Source organism: Medicago sativa, chromosome 1 (assembly GCF_051527215.1).
Source record: "Medicago sativa cultivar Bolivia chromosome 1, Bolivia_mono, whole genome shotgun sequence".
NCBI lineage: Eukaryota > Viridiplantae > Streptophyta > Magnoliopsida > Fabales > Fabaceae > Medicago > Medicago sativa.
Window position 1 is genome coordinate 71,406,452 of NC_140749.1, and position 22,457 is coordinate 71,428,908.

The window sequence follows — 22,457 nt, forward strand, 5'->3', positions numbered from 1 at the left end:
TCTTATTATATAGTTAGGACTCTATGGTTGTCACGTTTTGAAAACGAATGCTCGACAAATTATACAAAGGTATAGTTAGTTACTTTGCATTTATATATTGATTTATGAATGATTAACTGTTTATATTAAAATATAAGGTTGTGACTTGTGAGATTATACCAGACAAATTCAAGCAAAAGTATGTTTGATATAATGTGGGTAGATTTCACTCACTTTTAGAAGTCACATTTCAGCCTTTAAATGTAACTAATCATGACTATGTTTAGCAATTTCATTCGATTTATATTTCTTTTAGGATTTTCCCTATCAACCAAGTAGGACAATTGAATATTTGTAGCACATTTCGTGTTTTGCTCTGTCTCTAGCCTAAACAAAGCTTAGGATTAATATTTTTGGAGAAATGTTATTTTCACACGCCTTCATTTCACTTTGTTTTTTTTATGCTTAAATTTGTTTGCATCTTTGTTGATCTCGTACCAAACAACTCAAAATTAAAAATGGACATTGTTAGTGTAATAGTGTAGTGCAGTAAATTTGGCAGATAACTAGATTCTTTAATTATAAGGATATGGTTAGAGCATCCATAATAATGAAGCTCCATATTTTGGATGCTTAAATGATTTTCTTATGTACACAACACTCATTTTATGACTTTGTTGACTAAAAATAAATTATATTCATTTATCGATATAGTACATTCATATAATACAAATTCACTAACAACAAAGATGATGAATTTGTCAACAAACTCACAACATCCATGCTAACATGATATTGGGTTTATTATAAATTATTCATTTATCTATGCTAACATGTTGTTATTTTTTCCTTTGTACTCTGTCTCTGATATAATACTTTTGTGACTATTTTGGTTTCCCTTTAGCACATCTTGTGCTTGGGAAGTTTAATATATTCCATTTTAGTTTCTTAAAAAAAAAGTGTAAGTGAAAGAGAGAAAAAAATGGTTTTAAGTGTCTTTGTTAAATATTGATAGATTCACCAATTATTATAAATGCAAAGTGGAAAATCGAACTGAAAGTGATGAAATTAATATTAATTAGAGTGTATAATTTAAAAAAAGTAATTAATATTGCATTGAAAAATGAAATAGGTCAATTATGTTACAATTTTTTTACAAATGGATCACTTATTTTAGGACACAATGAAACAGGTCAATTATGTTGAGACAATTTTTTTACAAATGGATCACTTATTTTTAGGACACAGAGAGTGTTAAATATTAGAAACAATGGGTGATATCTAGTAATGCATCATTGTTATCCAATTTCTAAAAAAAATCAGGTGATCCAACTTTAATATATATTTTTTAATTACAAAGAGGGCTGAACGCTCCCAACTTTAACCTTTATGTGACCAAATATATTGTGCGGTAATTGTCCATTCGTCAAAATGTCTAGTTAAGTGCAAGTCATAACGTGTGTCACCCTTGCAATATCAAATTATTTATTTATCAATCCCAAAGTAGACGTATAAATATCAATGAACCCAATATCACATATTGGCTAGAATGGCCATGCATGTACAATAGTAAATTCAATTTTTTTTTTTTTATGAACAAAGTAAACTCATTTGCCCATAATTTGAAAATTCGCAATACATTTAAGATGTGCATATAAAGCTCCAAATTCGCTGTAAGTCACGATCCAAATTGATTTCTCCAATATTGTCACACAACAAAGAGTAAAACATTTGATTACTGGCAATAGCAAATTAGGATACACAAGCCAGCATATTTTGTAGCACAAATCAATCTAGCTAGGGACTAGATAAATGGTAATACATACACATATTGTAACTTAATAAATCCCAGCTAGAGATATCTAGAATCAAACCATGGAATCCATGGCAAGAACAGTGCTAAGATTCATAGGGTTCATATACAGGTTGGATCCAATGAACATCTGTTGGACTATGATTCTGCTAGCTTTTTCAGATGGATGAAATGCATCCCAAAATGCATAAAGGTTTCGATTTGGGCACAATTTTGAAATAGGTGTACACAGTCCAATCCCATTGAATCGCCCTTGACCACAACAAGCATCCTTTGCTGTAACAAATCCTGTTGGTCCAAATTTTATTGATAAGTTCAAATATAATCAAACCTAAATTTAAATAATTGGTTAAAAACTAAGCTTGGTGCACATACCAAAAGCTTGAGGGTTGGTAATAAAATCCATGTGCATTTGATGTGCATTAACGGCAATGAAGACATCAGCACCAATCTCTCTGTTGAGTTGTGTGACCATTTGAACAAGTTGTGGATTATATAAGGACGCAGCTCTCATGAGTTCTGCATCACAATCACCATTTCTACTTTTCAAGGCTAACTCAGCAGGTGCACAACCCATTGGTCCCGTGCCCGTAACAAGAACCCTACGAGCTCCCAAATCATAAAGCCTCTGCATCGTTGACATATTAAACGTTCTCGTAACAATCAAATACTTAACAGCACAAAGACTAAAATTGCATGCAGAAAATTCTGTAAAGACAAAAACGTGACACTTTTTTTTTATTGGGACCGAAAATGAAATTTGGTAAAAAATTTAGAAACCAAAATTTCATTTAACCTTAATTAGAAATTGTGGACTTTTTTTTTTGTACCAAAAAAAAAAAAAGAAATTGTGGAATATTTTTGTGTGCCTTGTTACTCAATTTTTTTTTACGTGAAAATGAGCATTATCTAATAGTTATGTTTTTCCTATGTGAATCTCAAATTCTAATCGACTGTGTGAGTGAAATAACACATGCCTTAAAGGTAGGGTGGACCTAAAGGTAGTATTTATTGGGAATCAAATAATACCTTCAGAATTTTTTTATACTCAGATATGAGATAGGTGACATAGTTTGGAAGAGAAAATTGGCGAGATCTTGCTGAAAATGGGACCAAATAATAATTGTTGACAAAATCGTTGCCTCCAAGCATGATGAGTACAATTGCTTTGTTGACTAGTTGCTTAGCTCCCTCTACGCCAATTTGTGCACTTAACTTTTGCTGGTATTGATTGAATAGATCCAATTGCTTGCCAATGTGGATGATTTGTAGCTGCCAAAACATTATTTAATTTAGAATTTATTGTCATTTTTCAGTTAAAACTTTTGAAATTGGGTAATAAAAGTCTATATTTAGAAATTTGGGACTACAATCATGTTTCAGTTAAAATATACCAACCAAAAATGCATTTAAGAAAGAGGTTCAGGATTCAAGCATGTACGATTGACAATTTCCCCTATCAATATATGGAGATAATCTTGTATATTGAAGAGGATCCCAACTAACCCTAAAGTATTGGTTGATATCTTTGATATATTCTGAATTAATGTTGTAAACTTGCAAGTGATTGAGTTATTATTAATAAGTTTCTTTGCCTACTCAAAAAAATAAAAATAAAATTAATTAAACTTACAAATTGAAATCCGGTATCATCGAGAATCCCAACACCTGCTGATGCAAAATTGGCACCGACTAAAAGTTTTTCACCAACTAATAAAGGACTCAAATAAGGAAGAGATTGTTCTAAACCAAGTCTCTCACCTGCAATTTAATCATTTCACAACATCAAAATTCATCTTAATTTAAGCAATGCATGCAAATGAGAGACTAGAATCAAATAAATAAGCATTGTTAAGAAACTATATATATTCTGAACATATAGTACAAATTAAAAACAAACTCCCTTAGAAGAAGAAAAAAACATACTAATTATGTCAGGAATATTTAGGCCATTAGAAAAACGTCCAGTAGGTTCATGTGTAGGGAAATCAATGCCATACGGAGGAGCATCTGCTCGAGCTGTGGTTGTTAAGAAATTATTATTGCCATTGTCTGCTACTGAATCACCAAAAACAAAAAAAGCTCTTCTTGGTTGAGCATAAGCTAAATCAAAACCCACAAACAAATTTGTTATCATTATTATATAACAGCAACATAACATTAAAGAACTAGCCATGGCCAAGTATGAATAAGTGAATGAAACTTTTTGTGCTATGTTGTGGCTATATATCTAATGTTTGAAGAACTGATACGTACCTTCAAAATACATTCATAAATGCCTTCTTGAATCTTCTACCACCTTCCAAGTTTAAAGCAATGCCGAATCAAGTATCAAAATAATTGCACTTTGTTCATTGTCCAATTCATAGCGTAGATGTATGATTAACCGACTATTTGTATTTATATACGATTAATGAATGATTAATTTGTGCTATTTATATATGATTAATGAATGATTAACTGACTATTTGTATTAAAATTTAAGGCCGTGTGACTTGAGAGGTTATACCAGACAAATTCAAGTAAAATGTGTTTCATACAATGTCGGTAAATTACACTCTCTTTTAGAAGTCACATTTCAGCCTTTAGATGTAACTAATCATGGCCATGTTTGGCAATTTCATTCGATTTGTATTTCTTTTAGGATTTTCCCTATCAACCAGGTAAGACAATTGGATATTTGTAGCACATTTCGTCTCTTCTCTGTCTCTAGCCTAAACACAGCAAAGAATTGAATTTTTGGAGAAATGTTATTTTCACACGCCTTCATTTCACTTTGTTTTTTTTTAATACTTATACTACTTGCTTGCATCTCTATTGATCTCGTACCAATTCGCTTATCTTTATCTTTATCGTTATAATACTAAATGTTAGGTAGTGTTGTCCTAATCCTAATGGTTTGTCCTAATTTTTAGTTTTGAAGGGATTCAAACCAAGTACATGTTGGTATTAGTTAAATATTATGTCGTTGCGCCATTAACTCTTTGCTTTTTATATACATATTTACGCTTTATCTTTATTTTAAGTTAAATATTGACCATTTCTGTTTAACCCAACATCCCTTCCTCCTTAAAACACGCTTCATTTCCTCTCCCTTAGTAAATGTTGATTGACCACTCTCCCCACATCAGGCAGTTCCAACTTCCAAATCCCTCCTCTTCATTGCTTCCCCTCAGTCCTCACACGCTCCTTCTCTCTCTTTTTCAGTTTCTTTTTCTTCCTCACCCCCTTCATTCTTTACATCTCAATCTAATCTCTCTCATTCACTCCATCTTTTTTACTTACGAGAACAAATATGATATTTCATAACCACGATCTCAATTTTAATTCTTCCCTCATCTCTCCAAAATCATTTTATCTCCTCTTCTTTTTTGTCATGAAGATGAATGTTAATAGGGTTCATAGTTTCAAGTTTTTTAGAATACGGGGTCATTCCAAGCGATTATGTAGTTTTTTTTAGTTGGATTCAAGTTTCTCTCTTCATTTTTCTTATTTTTGAATTGCAAGGGTTTTGCCTAAACCATTTAAGTTATATATTGGTTACTTTTGTAGGACTGTCTCTGTCCATTTAATCCACACAAACATATATAAATTTTCATTTAAACCTATAAAGGTATGCAAGTTTTGACAGCAGTTGGGAAAGAAATAGTTATTGCTCACTTTATCAATCTGAATTCTTTTTAGCTACGTGGAATTTCCTTGGCCGTGACATGTTAGATTATAGCATTCTATCCAAAAAAATTATTGTCTAATTTTTTTTTTATCTCTAATGGCTATTGTTTGATACAGTTTGCAAGATTATTTTTTCATGTGTATACTATTTTCATGTCGAACCGTTTGTACTCCAGTAAGATGAAATTTTGAATCAGTTTATGTCTATATTTTTTTATGTGTATATTATTTTCGTGTTTGAACAATTTATAAAACTTTAAATCTATTGTTTGCTAAAAAAAGAATTTAAATCTATTGTTTAAGAATTTAAATCTATTGTTTAATTATGTTCAAGTGAAATATCCTTTGAATCATTTTCCTTTGAAATCCAATTTAATTTTGAATAATATTTTATAATTGGCTATAACATAAACATTGTACACAATGAAAATGTTCGTGGTATTGCAATTGTGGTGCACCTGTTTGAAAAGAATTATAGGTCTTAGTATTTTTTTTAAATGCACAAAAATTATGTGCACCAATAGTTTATTTAAACTCTCCAAAGCAAGTTACTTAAAAAAAAAAATCAAAACTTCTCCAATTGCCTCTCCCTTTCACCATTTTGTCGTCACATTGTTTGTGACCACCTCACCATCACTATTGAAAATTGATTTATGGTATTGGAAATTATTATAACTTGATTTCTTCAATGGTATCATTGTGTCCTATATATATATATATATATATATATATATATATAGCCAATATGATAGTTATATATGGAACTCTATAAAACCATGGGCATCACACAGGTTAGAGTCTAGTTATTTAATTAAATATTAATCGGTCTATGTGTGTGACTCTATAATTGTTTTCGCCAAATTATACTTCATCCGTTCCAAAATACATGTTTCAGTTAACCACTGCACATGTGTCAATAAACAACTTCAATCATTAATATTTTTAATTATATATAACAAAAAATTATAAAAATTTGATATTTTGAAAATATTCATTGGGACAAATCAAACAACATCTTACATGCTAACAATTGTATTTATATATTAGTTAAAAAATATGGTCAAAGTAAGCTATGTAAATAAATGTAAGTAATGCACATTGTAAAATTGTGACATGTATTTTGAAATGGAGAGAGTAAATAATACTCCATCCATTTCATAATATTTGTCACTTTTGAGGAAATTACACATACCAAGAAATCAAATAAATTTTGTTATTTTTTATGAAATTCTTTGTGTTTTTTCTATAATACCCATACCCATTTATTATTTCATTCTATTATTTCTTTTTCTGCAATAAATAAATAAGGGTATTATTGATAAACCAATAATTGATGTTGCATTAAAACTTGAAAGTGACCAGTAAAGTGAAACAAAATTATTCTTCAAAAGCGACATGTATTGTGAAACGGAGGGAGTACTACATCAGTATTAAGATAAGTGAGTCATTTGATCATTTCACACATGACTTGTGAAGTATGCCACCACCTTCCTCCGCACCTCATTTGGTGTTTCCACCCAATCCTCTTTAACCTTTAAAGCCTTGATAGTATTCCTACTTGATCGCGTCTTCACACATCTATGAAAATATTTAGAATTCGCATCTCCCTCTTTCAACCACCTCAAACGAGATCTTTGCATCATCATTGCATTTTTCGCCATAAAAGCCTCCATAAATCACCAAAAGAACTTTTCCTTGTTAGAACATTTTCCCCATTCAAGGCTCCTTCCTCGCCTTTCTCATCCAAAGCCGCAATATCCTTCATCAACTTCCCCATCCGCTCATCCATCCCCCCATATTCCCCTTTATTTCACTCTTTCAGGTGATATTTTAACATTTTTAATTTTTCTTTTAACACAAAACCATAGAGATTAAAATTGGTATTTTCTAACCAAAAATTGTTGAATCTAAAAGGTTTTGGACCCCAATCCCAACCCCCAACCTTTAGTAACAAAGGACAATGATCTGACACATCTCTCGGAAGCACTCATAGAGATGTTGCACCCCAATAATGTGTCCATTCCTCGGAGGTTAAAATCCTATCAATCTTACTCATCGTAATTCCATTAGGATGGTACCAAGTATATCGTCTTCCCAACACATTCAAATCATCCAACTCCACCTCCCGCACAAAGTCATTAAAAAAATTCATTTCTAATACTTGTGACGAAGAAGCTTCATCATTCACTTCCATCCTCTCATCCCTATTACTTACCGCATTGAAATCCCCCAAAGTACACCACGCCCCTTCCCCCAAACTTCTTCTAACCGCCACTAAACTCTCCCACAATCTTTTCTTATCCTCCACACTACCCTTGGCATACACATTTATCACAAAACACTTCCTATGATGGATCCCCCAATCCAAACACACTCCCACAAAATCTTCCCCTACAAATGTGAAGTTAAGTCTAGAGATGACCTTATTCCACATGGATAGAACTCCTCCACTATTCCTTTCCGAAGGAAGGAACACCCAATCACAATCTTCACTCCCCCACAAATTAAAGCAAAAATTAGGTGTGATGACCTCCATCTTAGTCTCTTGGATGGCTATAAAGTCAATGTTATGGATTCTAATTAACTCTCTAATTTTATTCCTCTTCAACACTCCCCCAAACCTCTTATATTAAAAGTTGATACCCAAACCTCTTATATTAAAAGTTGATATAATCATAAATCACCATTTTCAGCATTCTTGAAAAGAAATTGTTACCAAATATAGTTTGTTCGCCATTCTTGAAAACATTAGTTTAAACTTTGATTTTACTTTCATTATTTAGCCTATAATGTTTATTTTAAATTAATTAATAATTTTTATTGATTGTAGTTATTTTTTTAAGGGATTTTATTGGTTGTAGTTGTGTACCCATCCCGTAACTTATACTTATTTTCACTTATTGTTCTTTTTGTTATGAAGATTTTCGCTCATTCTTCTAATGAATACTGCGGAACGAAATTCTTCATTGTAACAATGACAAAAGTATTTTCAAATTCTTCATTTGTAGTACTATGCAAAAACCATGCTTTTATATAGTCGACCATTATGCTTTGACAAACCAAATCATTGATCCATCGATATATGGTACACTGCCAATGAAATAATCATAAGAGATTGATATGTTCATTTTTTATTTTTTTTTATAAAAAATATGTTAAATAATTAGCAGGTAATACATAATGTCAAGCAAGATACTACAACAAATGTCAGCAACCCAAGATGTATTACAGACAAAGAAGTGAAAAACAACAAAACATAAAAGGCTTTAAATCAAGGCAAGCCAGATACGAACACAATGTTTCAAAGGAACTAAACCATAACCACAACACATATGCAACAAAACATAAACTCAAGCTGCCTCAGATCAAAATGGGCGTCGAAATTCTCTTCTCTGATACTAGAAAAATGTGAGTTGAATTGACAATAGAACTATATCGAAAGTGGGAAAAATGGCCCAAGAAATATGTAGCAGCAAGTCAGCAAAACATGACATAACAACGACCTCCCAAAAAACGTGTAGATGTACTACCAGGAAAATTCTCCAATTCCTAAAAAAGAGTAGGATTCTCTTAATGTTCACTCTTGAGTATTCATAACAAAGAGAATCCCTCACAACAAATAGTGCCACACCACCATCCTCCACGTCAAAGTGATATACCTGCCACATTCTCAGTCCCCTCCACTCTTTTTTGGTGCATAATTATATTGAAGTAATCAAAAAATACATCAAAAAACAAAATACATAGTACATGCGCAATTTTACTCTTAAAACTAAGTAAAATAAAAGCTCAAATAATAATAGGTACAAAATTAAAATCAATACAAACATTTGTCATGACATAACTACCACAAAACCAAAATTGATTCATTAAATCTTTTGCACCTAACTATTGGGAGAGTTGATGGGTCCTCTTGTTCTACATCAATATTACAGTTAAGTTATGCATCCCTCAATAAACATAATCTAACCGAAAAGGAAAACCTGCAAAGGTGAAGAAAAAATAGGGAGAAAAACAGAGAGAGAGAGAGAGAGAGACCAATACATCCAATCCAAAATCAATGAATATTACGATGAATACCGATCTAGATCATCAACGATCATGACAATCACCTTCCAGTGATTTTTTTGAAATCCCTCTAATTGCTTTTATGGATTGAACATTCACCTTCTGCCATTGTTTTCGCTCCCTCTGATTCATAGTGGGAGGAAAAACTATAGGAACACGTTCAGCAAACACTAATCTTTTGCTATCCCTCATTAAATCAGTCATTGATCATAATGTATAACCATGCATTTAATGATAGCAAGGAGGGAAAATCTTTGTTGACTGGGGTTAAACCATTGCTTAACCTAATAAGCTTTATTAGTAAGAGAAGAGATATGAGATAAGTTATATGGTAACACATACTAGTACACATATTGTAACTTAATTAATCACTCAGAGAAATATCTAGAAAAATAATAGTACAATGTATGAATCAAACCATGTGATCCATGGCCAGAACAGTGCTAAGATTCATAGGGTACATATACTCGTTGGAGCCAGTCAAGATTTTTTGCACTATGATTCTGCAAGCTTTTTCAGATGGATGGAGTAAATCCCAAAATGCATAGAGGTCTCGATTTTGGCACAAGTTTGAAAAAGGTGTGCATGGTCCAATCGCATTGTATGGGCCTTGGCCACAACAAGCTTTCTTTGATGTAACAAATCCTGTTCACCCGTAATTCGTTGTAAGTTAAAAAATAATTATGAACCCCTTTAATTCGACACAAAAATTCCCTTGATTTAAATTTTTGAAAAAGAAAAATTTAGAGCAAGAGAATGATATTTCAATCCAAAGTAGAGAAAACCTTAAATGACTATTTTTTTAAAATTAGTAACAATTATATAAAAGAAATAAATCAGAAAGTGATCAAATAGTTTTTCTAAATAATTTTCATTTATGCTTTTTTTAAGCTTAAGTAGTATCATTAAATTTGGTAATGATTATTTTAAAATTGAAAATTTATTTCTTACTGCAAAATTAATAGAAAGATTGATACATTGAGGTTTAGTGCACATACCAAAAGCTTGAGGGTTGTTAACAAAATCCATGAACATTTTATGTGCAATAACAGCAATGAAGACATCATCACCAATCTCTGTGTTGAGTTCTTTGATCATTTCGACAAATTGTCGATCAAATAAAGAGGCAGCTCTCACGAGTTCAACATCACAATCACCGTTTCTACTCCACAGAGCTAACTCTGCAGGCACACAACACCCCATTGGTCCTATGCCCATTACAAGAACCTTACGACCTCCCAAATCATAAAATTTCTGCACCCGTTAATTAAACATCCTCGTAAGAATCAAATAGTAATTTTATCGGTCTTGCTAACTAATGTCCTTGAAACATTAATTAAGGAAAGAAAAAAAAAAAGTTTCTTGGATCCGGATTCTCGGCAGCTCTAATGTCTGTAGCAACCTCTAACTCATAATTCCCATCCATCCTCTATATCTAATCCTAGCTACCATGCTTACCCTAATTCCCAACTCCTAACCCTACTTTTTTGGCTCCAAATCATTCCAGCCGTTAGATTAATCTATCCTTTATATCTAAGCCTAAATAAAATTGGCGCCCCCCATTTGAAGTTCAAATTTGAAATCTCTTTCTATTTTCCTTGCACATTTAATGATGTTTTATTTCCTATGCATCCCACAACCTATCAACTTCTTTTGGTTCATCTCTCTTCCCTCATTTCCTCTAATTTCCCATCGGCCTCTTTTTGGTTCACCTCTCTTCTTTTCCAGCACTGCTTTCTCTCTTCCACACGCTTACTCTCCCTCTGTACACCACCGCCTTCCCTCACGCTCTCTCTGCCCCCCTCTATCTCTCTCTCTCTCACGAATCAGATATCAACCACAACCTTTTCCCATTTCACCATCTCCTCTATGTCCTTGAGTGAACATTTCCTTTCTCAAACTCTCCAAAAAATCTCACCGCCGGGATGCCACCGACACCATCTTCCGGAGTTCACATCCCTCTCTTGAACGGATTAAATCCGACGGCGGTTCCTGGTTCAATCCCCGGCGCCGTATTCAATGTCGCCACCAGCATAATCAGCTTCGGAATCATGTCAATTCCGGAGATTCTCAAAGTTCTCGGCGTGCTTCCTTCTTTCGTCTTGATTCTTATCGTCGCTGTGCTCGCTAAAGTTTCTGTTGATTTTCTCATGCGTTTTACACATGCCGGTGTAACCACGACATACTCTGGTGTTATGAAGGAAGCTTTTGGGTCTGTTGGAGCTTTGTTTATCACGGTGAGTTTTCTTATTTATATTTAATCCTTTTTTTTGTACTGAAGCTACTGCAACACAGCATGTTGATTAAGAATGCGTTTTCTTATTTAGGGGTATTTGATTGCTAGGGTTTTTTTCAACAATTTTATGCGTGCATGAGATTCATTCAAGTCTATGTTGACACTATTTCAATATTTGACTGCAACTCGGACCCGATAGGTAATTTCTTTGGTAAAATGGTAGGAATCAATTTTTTTTATTACTATTTATGCCTTTTGAATTTTTGAAAAAATCAATATATCATCAAAATTTGATTGTTCAGAATTTAAATATGACAATTACTTTTCAAAGGTTTTGCTGGAATTTGATTTGGTTATTTTAAAATATTAGCTTAATTTGATTGACATATCATATATTATGAAAATTTGATTGAAATTCTAATTGTTGTTTTGTTTCATTGTTCTTGAGAATGTAATTTTCCCATTTCACATTGGTGGGTGATTTGAAGCTTTGATTGGAATCCATCTACACCACTTTCATATTGCTATTCTAAGCTTATGTCTAATCTTTTGTTGGGATCATTGTCGTGAATATATACGACTATTGGGCCTAATCCGACATATGAATATATACAGGATAAAGATAATGTTTTTCTATAAATTCAATTCTATCATATTAACTAATCTACTTTTGTAAGTTCAATTATACTAACTAAATTAGTCTCCAAGGCATTAGGTTGCCATGCTCTGGTGTGTGTTCAGATTAAATTGGTGCAGAAATACAAGACCACAAATAAGCTAAAAGCGTTGTGTAAAGTTGCTGGACCACTTGGTTTATGCTTTGAAGTCTACAGACATTTTTTGGTATGTTTAAATGTGAAACCGGCTGGTTGGGAGTGGCTGGGTTTGTTGCTGCTGTTAGCAGCTGCTTCTGTGAGTGCAGGGGCTGTTTTGAGGCTTGGTGCAGCGCCTGTAAGGGGTGTGAAAGCCAGTTTGGCTGTGTGTGTCCTGATGTTGTTTCATTTTCTGCCACATTGCATTATAATTGGTTTTTCATGGTTTCTTTTTTCTATCACCCTGCTGTTCGGCTGTTACTTGGCCTTCTTTTTCTGTTTTGTGATGTCGTGCCTTTTGTATTGGTTTGCTCCCTTGCCCTATTAGGTACTGCTTGTGTCGGGGCCGGTTGATATATTTTGATTTAAAAAAAAAGTGAAACCGACAGATTTTTAATTGAAACATTACCTGCAAGTTGATATATACACCTGTTGTAAAAACACTAATACCACTCAACTGTATATGTTTTTGAATGTTGGCAGGTGATTTGTTCATGATGTTTTTTAGGTCAATACCCATGCTACAAGACACATTTGTCACTCAAATTACTTGGAACTGATGCAATTAGAATGAAAGTGGAGTAGTATATGATGCCCATTGATGGCTGTGTATGTATGTTATTTCTGCGTCAATTTGAACTTATTCATAATGAAGTTCTTTAGTCAATTAATCACATTGAGTTAAAATGCATCGTTTTGTCACATAAGTTGTATTAATTTCCTCTGACATTAATTTACCTCAAGAAATGGATTGAAAATTCTATTGACAGATGAAGATGGCAATTTTATGAATACTACATCAAATGTCGTTTACAAAGAAGTATTCTGCAATTTGTAATGAGTCCTGCTGTCTGACTGCTATGCTACTTTGTCAATGAAATAGGTAATTGCTATCTGTTTCATGGCTTTGAAAATGTAATGTGCATAGAGGCTTCAGATGTTGAAAGTGTATGTTTCATCTGTTAAGAATTTCATGTCGGTCGTGGATCTCATGAAGTTGTTTTTGGTTTACGTATTACATAATTAGCTGTATTGGAAGCCTAATATATGTATTTGACATTGTTAATTTTTTTCTCAAAGCCTGCAGTAGATAACTTTAGTTGCTGATGTGTTTGTCCAGGTCAAGTTCAGTATGTAGCGGAAGTTATTGGTTGTTTGTGTTTCATTCAGAATCAATTATCTAAGGTACCTTATGCTAAATCGAATGGTAGATATTGAATGACATATTACTTATTGTTGTTTTTAAGGATAATAGGCAGATTGCATATTCAAGCATGTTAATGTTAGTGCTTAATTAGGTATGTTGTTGTAGACACTGTTACCTCTAATTGGATTTCCCTTTGGTTGTTGTTGTATTGCAGATGAATTGGAAACTAATTGACCGGACTTTTATGCCACTGTTGTTACAAGACAAATCCCACAGTATATGAAATTGCTATCTGTTTCATGGCTTTGAAAATGTAATGTGCATAGAGGCTTCAGATGTTGAAAGTGATGTTTCACCTGTTAAGAATTTCACGTCGGTCGTGGATCTCATGAAGTTGTTTTTGGTTTACGTATTACATAATTAAGTGTATTGGAAGCCTAATATATGACACCATTAATCTATTATGATATGCTTCAATATTAACTGCATCTGTTTAATATTACTATGTGCATATCAGAGCAGGTTCATGTCAATGTTTTTTCAGGAAAAATCCTTCAATACATGCATTCCAAGTCTATATAATGACATAGTTAATGCATTATGTTACGCTAAATTGTGAAAGGCCAAAATTCTCACCATTATTAAGTGCCGTATTTAGTGTTTGTATATCCTTAACGTGCAATCTTGAAAAGTTGTTTATCCAACACCGTGGCGTAATCAACGTACTTTTATCAAACTCACATTAAGTAGACCGTGTTATTTCTTCAAGTAATAATGTTTTAAACAATATATGACCCGTGCGGAAGCACGGGTAGACGAACTAGTTGGATTAATATGGGTGCACATATATTAGCAAAACTCTTGTATTTTTCAAACAACAAAAATCTATTATATTATTTATAAATTAATAAAAACAAATTAGCACAGAAACAATGACATCAATGTTGTTTTTTTTAAAGGGAAACATAATTTATTTTTGGGTTAATTATGTTTCTAGTCCTTACAAAATAGCGACCTCTTAAGTTTAGTCCCTACTTAATTTTAATAGCATTTTTAGTCCCTATACAAAAAATTTACTTATAATTTTAGTCCCTGCTAAAACAAAGTTTGATTAATTATCCTTAAACTCTTAAATTTTTGAACGATTTTTTTGAGACAAGATTAGAACACTATGAAAGGTTCGTTTACTAAAATTTAGAATTTTCTGACATGAAATGAATTAAATATGAATTTTTTAAAACGACAAAAGTTAAAAATAAAAAGTAATAAAATCTGGATGTAGAAATCAAATTTTGCGATAATTTTTTGCGGACGAACTTTTAGTAATGTTCTAAACATGTCAGCAAAAAATTGTTCAAAAATTTAAGAGTTTAAGCATAAATTAAACAAATTTGAATTGAGTAGGGACTAATACTCAGTGCAGAAAAACAAAATTAGGGACTAAAAATGCTATTAAAATTAAGTAGGGACTAAACTTACAAGGTCGCTATTTTATAGGGACTAGAAACATAATTAACCCTTTATTTTTTTTGGAAAATGCTAACAGGTGTTTTCGGGGTATTGTTTAAGCAACCAAAAGTAGTAGCTTTTGCATAGAAAGTTGTGTAATTATGAAATTTACATGTTTTTGACTTATATTTTCAAGATACAATTTCTTATTATGGATTCCTTAAACAATTTTCTTAGGGCACTTGTTAGCATAACCTTTTTTTTTAAATATTAAAATATATTATGTATGTAACCATACACTTCTAATTTCGATGATGTGTTTCGAGTACAACACATGTTAGTATTTGAAACCAACATAACACCGACATATATGATTATATTATTTTATTACTTTCTCAAAATATTATCGATATTGATGTATTAGTTTGTATTATTATCGATATTGATGTATTAGTTTGTATATGATGTTTGTGTTTACAACTATATTGCGTAAAGTACGGGTACGATACCAATATGATACGTGTATGTCAAAACATGAGTTAATAAAAAGAGGAAAACATAGAGCAAAAATTTGTGTTACGATTAATCTGAATGCACCTAACAATGAAATGGTTTTATAAAGCCCTAGAAATGAGATTTGAGAAAAATAAACTCTTAAAATGTTGAGAACGAGATTGATAACAACTGAAAACTATTACATTCAGAGACCTAGTGGAGCAGCGTGAGTAAATTGGCTTGGGTATAATTGAGGACTCATTTCCGAATTTTTTAAAATTTTACATTGTTTCTACATCCAGTCTAATAAGCCAATTCAATGGTTGATATTAGGCTGCAAACAAGCTAGCTGTCGAGGATCCACACACAATTTTTTTTCTAAGAGTCATGATTATATTTTGTAAAAAAAAAAAAAAAAGTCTTGATTATACAAATTTTAAAATATTTATGCTATACTCTCTCCTTTCAAATTAGGTGTCATCTTTCCTAATTTTCTTTGCTTATTTGTTTCTTTTATAATACCAATACAATATTTTTTTTTCCACTAACATATCCTTATTTATTGCATTATAAACAACACTATTAATCATTTTCTTAATAACCGTGTAAAACTCAAATGAAACACCTAATATGAGACAGATAAAATATTTGTTTATCCTAGCTAGGGGCACTATTTAACATTTTCCATTAATTCAATTTATTTATATAGTATTATTTGATCTTTAAGTAAGTAATACACATGTTCCTTAAATACAACTTAGATAATAAAAGAATTGCAAAGATACTCCCTCCCTCCCATAAAATACTCCCTTTGTTCTACAATAAGTGATTCATTTAGGTATTTCACACATATTGAGAAAAGTGTATATGTGAATGAGAGAGAAAACTGGTTTTAAGTATCATTGACAAGTAGTGGTACATTCATCGTTAACATAAATGCAAAGCAGAAGAATTGAATTGAAAGTGATGCAATTAATATTGAAATGATAACGAGTGCCCTTAAGGCACAAATTAATGCATTAAATATAGAAGGGAAATGTTAAACAGTGCTCCGGGGCACTGGTTAAGGAAGCAAATATAGTAATATTTGCATTGAAAGATGTGTAATCAATGCATTAAAAGCTTAAAAGTGTCCTCTTTGACTTACAATTTCTTCTTTTGACTTCCTCAACCAGTGCCCCGGGGACACCGGTTAACATGACGCAATATAGAAATAGTTTATTGAAATGTGTGCATTACATTTAATCTTTAACTTTTTAATTAATTGAATGCACAAAATTTTAGAGAATATTTCTTCTTTTAACTTTTGAGTTTCTTTTGTGGGACGGACGGAGTAATTAATACACCCTCCGGTTACTAATATAAGCAAAAATTCACTTTTTAGATTCATTCAATTAATGATGTATGTAGTCTTTATTATAGGCTACATACATCATTTATTGAATGAACCTAAAAAGTGTATTTTTGCTTATATTAGTGACCGGAGGGTGTATGTATTAAATATTTAAGTCTTTTAACCAATTAGTTAAGATTTCGATTCCAGGTTAATGTACACATAAAAAAATGCAAGAGAATTCAATCATGACTTCTCAAAAAAAGAAGGCATTTTTGGCTTATAAAATGAAAAAGGGAAATGTTAACTTGTGCCCTCAAGACACAAGTTAATTATTTAAATATAAAAATAATTTATTGGAATGTGTGCAATGCATTTACTAATTTTTAACTTTTTAGTCAATTAAATGCACAAAATTTTAGAGAATACTTCTTCTTTTGGGTTTCTTAACATGTGCCCTAAGGGCACAAGTTAACACTACCCAATGAATAAAATTATTCCTTAAAAAAATCAAACGTTTAAATTTTCAACGCATTGAATACACACATTTTCATAAAAATTTATTATTTATGGTGCTTATGTTCTGGCTAGACCAATTTTTAGCCAGCATAGGAGTTGTAATTCTCCAATGTGAATCATGAATTCTCCAATGTGAATCATAAATTCTCGACAATTGAACGACAATTGAACCATAGTTTTAAAACTCGGACCGGACCGGCCGGTCCGACCGGTTGAACCGGGGACCGGACCCCTGACCGGTTCGATCTAAGTTTTGGATCGGTTGTGCAGTTAACCCGGTGAGAACCGGTGCGACTCGGTCAGAACCGGTGAAAACCGGTGACCCGGCGGTTCAATGAACCAACCGGTTCAAAGCCTTTTACTAATTAACAACTATTTTATATATTTTATTCAAAAAAAAAAAAAACTATTTTATATATTAAAAAATGAAAACTGCCTCAAGCAGCGGTGAAAACCGGTGACCCGGCGGTTCAATGAACCAACCGGTTCAAAGCCTTTTACTAATTAACAACTATTTTATATATTTTATTCAAAAAAAAAAACTATTTTATATATTAAAAAATGAAAACTGCCCCAAGCAGGAATCGAACAGGAGCACAGCTAGGCATACACATAACATTATCGCTTACCACTACAGCATTCAATTGTTTGTGATAGTATGTTAGTTGTTATTGATTATATATATATATATATATATATATATATATATATATATATATATATATATATATATATATATATATATGGGTTATGATAGAAGACACCAACTACTTTTTATGAAGGTGTCTTTTATCAAAGTTATAACTAAAAAGTGAAAATCACACCTCCTTTTATGAAGGTGTCTTTTATCAAGTTACTCTATGAGCATTTGTTAAAAGACACCAACTACTTTTTATGAAGGTGTCTTTTATCAAAGTTATAACTAAAAAGTGAAAATCACACCTTGAGGTGTGACTTGATAAAAGACACCACCAAATGGTGTCTTCTATCATAACCCTATATATATATATATATATATATATATATATATATATATATATATATATATATATATATATATATATATATACACATATATATATAACCCATATATATGTGTATATATATATATATATATATATATATATATATATAGGGTTATGATAGAAGACACCATTTGGTGGTGTCTTTTATCAAGTCACACCTCAAGGTGTGATTTTCACTTTTTTAGTTATAACTTTGATAAAAGACACCTTCATAAAAAGTAGTTGGTGTCTTTTAACAAATGCTCATAGAGTAACTTGATAAAAGACACCTTCACAAAAGGTGTCTTCTATCATAACCCATATATATATATATATATATATATATATATATATATATATATATATATATATATATATATATATATATTGGATATACAAAGCAACATCAGTTACACTTACATTTGAATTCACAATTTATTTTGTTTATCTTGATAATATATATTGTAAAATTAACTGTTTCTAATTTATTATTCTCAAAATTATTATTATTTTTTTGACAAATCATATAATATATACACACACAAAGATAATTAATTTAGGTGTTTGATTCGATAATTATGTCATAGTCGATAGACTTAAATTTGAAGAGCAAATTTGAGAAATCATAATTTATTTGATGATTTTTTTAACATTTATTAGTGTTGTGATTTTTTATATAGATCGAGTCATGTTTAATACAAAGATAAAAACTTTATGGAGACCGAGTGATACACCCGAGTTATCCGATTCAATCCGATTCTTTCATGCGGTTCGACCAGTGACTCAGTGGTTCGACCAATGACCCAGTGACCCACTAACCTTACCGAGTCGATGACCGGTCCGGTTTTTAAAACTATGAATTGAACTATACATGGCACATGCTTCAAAGTAGTATTTATTGCTTTGAGACGAAGATTGTTCTAAATTATAAGTAACTTTACAATGCCAATGAAGCATTGATGCTATTTTTTCTAGGGTCTTCTTAACAAGTGTCCTAAGGCCATTATTTAAGGAATCCATAAAAAGAAATTATGTCTTGAAAATATAAGTCAAACACATGTTAAAGTTATAACCGTATAATTTCCAATACAAAAGTTGTTACTTTTAGATGCTTCAAGAATGCCCTTAGGGCACTTGTTAACATTTTCTTTTTATAAAATAACTCATAAAATATCTTTCACATATAAAATTAATTACATTTCTTAATACGTGTGAAATGACCAAACGTCTTATAATTTGAGATAGAAGGAGTATTACCTTTAGAATATTTTTGTATTCAGATATGAGATATATCACGTAGTCTGGAAGAGAAAATTGGCGAGATCTTGTTGAAAATGGGACCCAGTAATAATTGCTAACAAAATCGTTGCCTCCAAGAATGATGAGTACAAGTGCTTTGTTGACTAGTTTCTTAGCTTCCTCTGCACCAATATGTGCACTCAACCTTTGCTGGTGATGATCAAATAACGTCAATTGCTTGTCAATGTGTAAGATGTGTAGCTGCCAAAAAATTATTTACATTTACAACCAATTGTCAGCTTTAGTTGTGAAAAAAGAAACAAGCATGTCTTCCATACTCATAAACTATGGGTAGAAGTTTTAGACACACTTACATAAAAGCAAAATATTAAGGAAAAATATTAATTAGTGCCTCTGAAAAACTACTTATGAAATTAAATATGATAAAACTTTCTTAAAAGATGTATAGTCAAACTCAAGAGTAAAAAAAATATTTTTTAAATGTAAATTTTTTTTCTTCTTTAACTAGTGTTGTGAAAGCACTAGTTAGCATGACCCAATATTGAATTACTTTTTCAATCGTTGTTTCTAAAATAATTAAAAGATTAAAAGTAAAGTTAACATTTTGTGAGTGTGTGTAAGTAATTTATATTTGTTCTCGTGATCTTGTAAGAATAATCCATAAAGAAACAACCATGCACTCTTTATCTAGTATAAATTTATTTAACACATAAATTTAAATGACTCGAAATACATTATAAAAATGCCCCCAAATTTGTAGTCCACTGTGGGGATACTTAGGGACGGATCCACCACTAAGCATAATATGGCTATAGCCAACCTGTAGATTTTTCGCAAAAACATTTAAAATTTTAAAAAGATTTTTCCTAAAACAAATACGAGCCGGACAGGATCGTGGGAGACGAGAGGATCTGGACAGTAGAAGGAGAGAAGATTTGTTCACAATTTGAATGAATTAATATATAGGGGGTGTTTGTTTCAAGTTTAAAAATGACATTCCTGAAAATACATGGCTAGAGAATGATTTAAACCCATGTTTGTTATAAGATTTTGAAAATATATTCGTGAGTATAGAGGTTCCTGGGAATGAAGTAACTTCCCTTATTCCCACGTGAGAAGGTGGGAATGTGCATTCCATGACATCCTACATAGATTTTTTTTTAAAATTTGTAACTTCCAATTTTTTTAGGAATGTCAACTTATTTGCCAAACACTTTTTAAATAAAAATATACCTAGGAATGGAATTTTCATATTTTTATTTCCGGGTAAGTTATTCCTGGGTATAATTTATGCGTCACCGAAACAAACGCCCCCATAGTATTTAATTTCATTGGACAATTGTTTTGACACTATTATTTTTAATCACACAAAAAATAGTCATGGATCCGCCTCTTGAGACACCGAGGGAATATTGAAAAGGATGATCAAAGTTTGATTCACGTCACTAGCAATTTTGTCCTCCTATAACAAAACTAACCAGTCATATTTATAACATTAACAACTAACTAAACTTACAAATTGAATTCCGGTATCATTAAGAATTCCGACGCCCGCAGAAGCAAAATTGGCACCAACTAAAAGTTTTTCACCAATTAACAAGGGGCTCAAATAAGGGAGAGTCGGCTCTAAACCAAGTTGCTCACCTGCAATTTAACCATTTCACAAAAACAAAACTCATCTTTAAGCAATGCATGCAAATTAGAGATTATAACCAAAACAATTTGCCATTGTTAAGCAAGTAAATTAGATACACTATTTTCACTAACTTGTATTTAAGTTAAGAACAAGTTAAACACATACTGATTATGTCAGGAATGTTTAGGCCATTAGAGAAACGTCCGGTGGGTTTATGCGTGGAGAAATCAATGCCATATGGGGGAATATCAGCACGTAATGTGGTTAATAAGAAATGATTGTTGCCATTATCTGCCAGTGAATCACCAAAAACGAAAAAAGCTCTTGTTGGTTGAGCAAAAGCAAAATCAAAGGCCACAAATAAATTTGTTATCATTATTAAACAACACCTAAACATTACAGAACTAGTCATGGCTAAGTTACGAAAATAAGTGAAGTGGAACTTTTTGTGCTATATGTTGTGGTGAGTAAGTGATAGTTTGGAAATGTTATGTGTGTATATATATACACACAATTTTTTTTTGACAAAAGTAAACGATATTCATTCATTCAAATTGATAGAGTACATTGATACAATACAAATCCAAATTCGCTAAAAACAAAAAGGATGAATCTGTGAAGAAACTCACACCATCCATGTTAATAGCATAAAACAACAAAGTATCTATGCCTACAAATATTACTAATATGACTATATTCAAGTCTCCGGAATACTCATGTCTCCGGATCTGCAACGTTGACGACGCCAAAGTCATTGTCATTGATCGGATCTGCACCTGCTCAAAGCTAATCTTTCAACCTGAATCAAATAAACATCGCACTAAGACGGGAAATCAAAAACACACCGCACAAAGACGGAAAATCAAAACAAACAGAGTCGTTCAGAGATGACGAAATCACAAAAACAAATGAAAGAAAACATAAAATATGTGAAATCACTTATTTAATTAGGATAGAAGGAAAAACAACTCGGAGGGGTGATTTTTGGGTCAAAATTGACCCTAAATCACCCCACGGGCAAGAAGAAGAAGAAG

General features: G+C 31.8%; 2 protein-coding genes and 1 long non-coding RNA gene across 5 annotated transcripts; 1 reads left to right on the plus strand and 2 right to left on the minus strand.

Annotated features, from left to right (window-relative positions):
* Positions 1 to 1,541: 1,541 nt before the first annotated feature.
* Positions 1,542 to 4,026, minus strand: LOC146957018 (GDSL esterase/lipase At5g33370-like). Its single transcript, XM_085722756.1, has 5 exons — positions 3,719 to 4,026; positions 3,426 to 3,553; positions 2,822 to 3,064; positions 2,168 to 2,420; positions 1,542 to 2,080 (listed from the first exon to the last, which is right to left on the minus strand). The coding sequence occupies exons 1-5, from the start codon at positions 3,966 to 3,968 to the stop codon at positions 1,848 to 1,850; spliced, it is 1,107 nt and encodes a 368-aa protein (XP_085578882.1). The 5' UTR covers positions 3,969 to 4,026; the 3' UTR covers positions 1,542 to 1,847.
* A 5,918-nt stretch (positions 4,027 to 9,944) lies between these two features.
* On the minus strand, positions 9,945 to 21,835 carry LOC146957019 (GDSL esterase/lipase At5g33370-like). Its single transcript, XM_085722987.1, has 5 exons — positions 21,589 to 21,835; positions 21,304 to 21,431; positions 19,785 to 20,027; positions 10,531 to 10,786; positions 9,945 to 10,177 (listed from the first exon to the last, which is right to left on the minus strand). The coding sequence occupies exons 1-5, from the start codon at positions 21,833 to 21,835 to the stop codon at positions 9,945 to 9,947; spliced, it is 1,107 nt and encodes a 368-aa protein (XP_085579113.1).
* Positions 11,102 to 14,497, plus strand: LOC146957020 (uncharacterized). 3 transcript variants are annotated; one of them, XR_015017602.1, is made up of 5 exons: positions 11,102 to 11,769; positions 11,860 to 11,967; positions 12,484 to 13,463; positions 13,701 to 13,765; positions 13,942 to 14,497. It is a non-coding gene; the product is annotated as an uncharacterized LOC146957020 (long non-coding RNA). The 3 variants fall into 3 exon arrangements; XR_015017579.1 differs by having other exon boundaries at positions 12,484 to 13,765; XR_015017589.1 differs by having other exon boundaries at positions 13,701 to 14,497.
* Positions 21,836 to 22,457: the final 622 nt, after the last annotated feature.

Bases quoted from the DNA above. Each gene is read 5' to 3' on its own strand.
- LOC146957018 (XM_085722756.1), bottom strand. From the start codon at position 3,968: ATGGCTAGTTCTTTAATGTTATGTTGCTGTTATATAATAATGATAACA. The intron at 3,065-3,425 runs GTAAGTTTAATT...ATGTTTTGGCAG, and splicing joins ATGATACCGGATTTCAATTT to CTACAAATCATCCACATTGG. The intron at 2,081-2,167 runs GTATGTGCACCA...TTGGACCAACAG, and splicing joins TACCAACCCTCAAGCTTTTG to GATTTGTTACAGCAAAGGAT.
- LOC146957019 (XM_085722987.1), bottom strand. From the start codon at position 21,835: ATGACTAGTTCTGTAATGTTTAGGTGTTGTTTAATAATGATAACAAAT. The intron at 21,432-21,588 runs GTATGTGTTTAA...GTTAAATTGCAG, and splicing joins AAACATTCCTGACATAATCA to GTGAGCAACTTGGTTTAGAG. The intron at 20,028-21,303 runs GTAAGTTTAGTT...ATTTTTTGGCAG, and splicing joins ATGATACCGGAATTCAATTT to CTACACATCTTACACATTGA.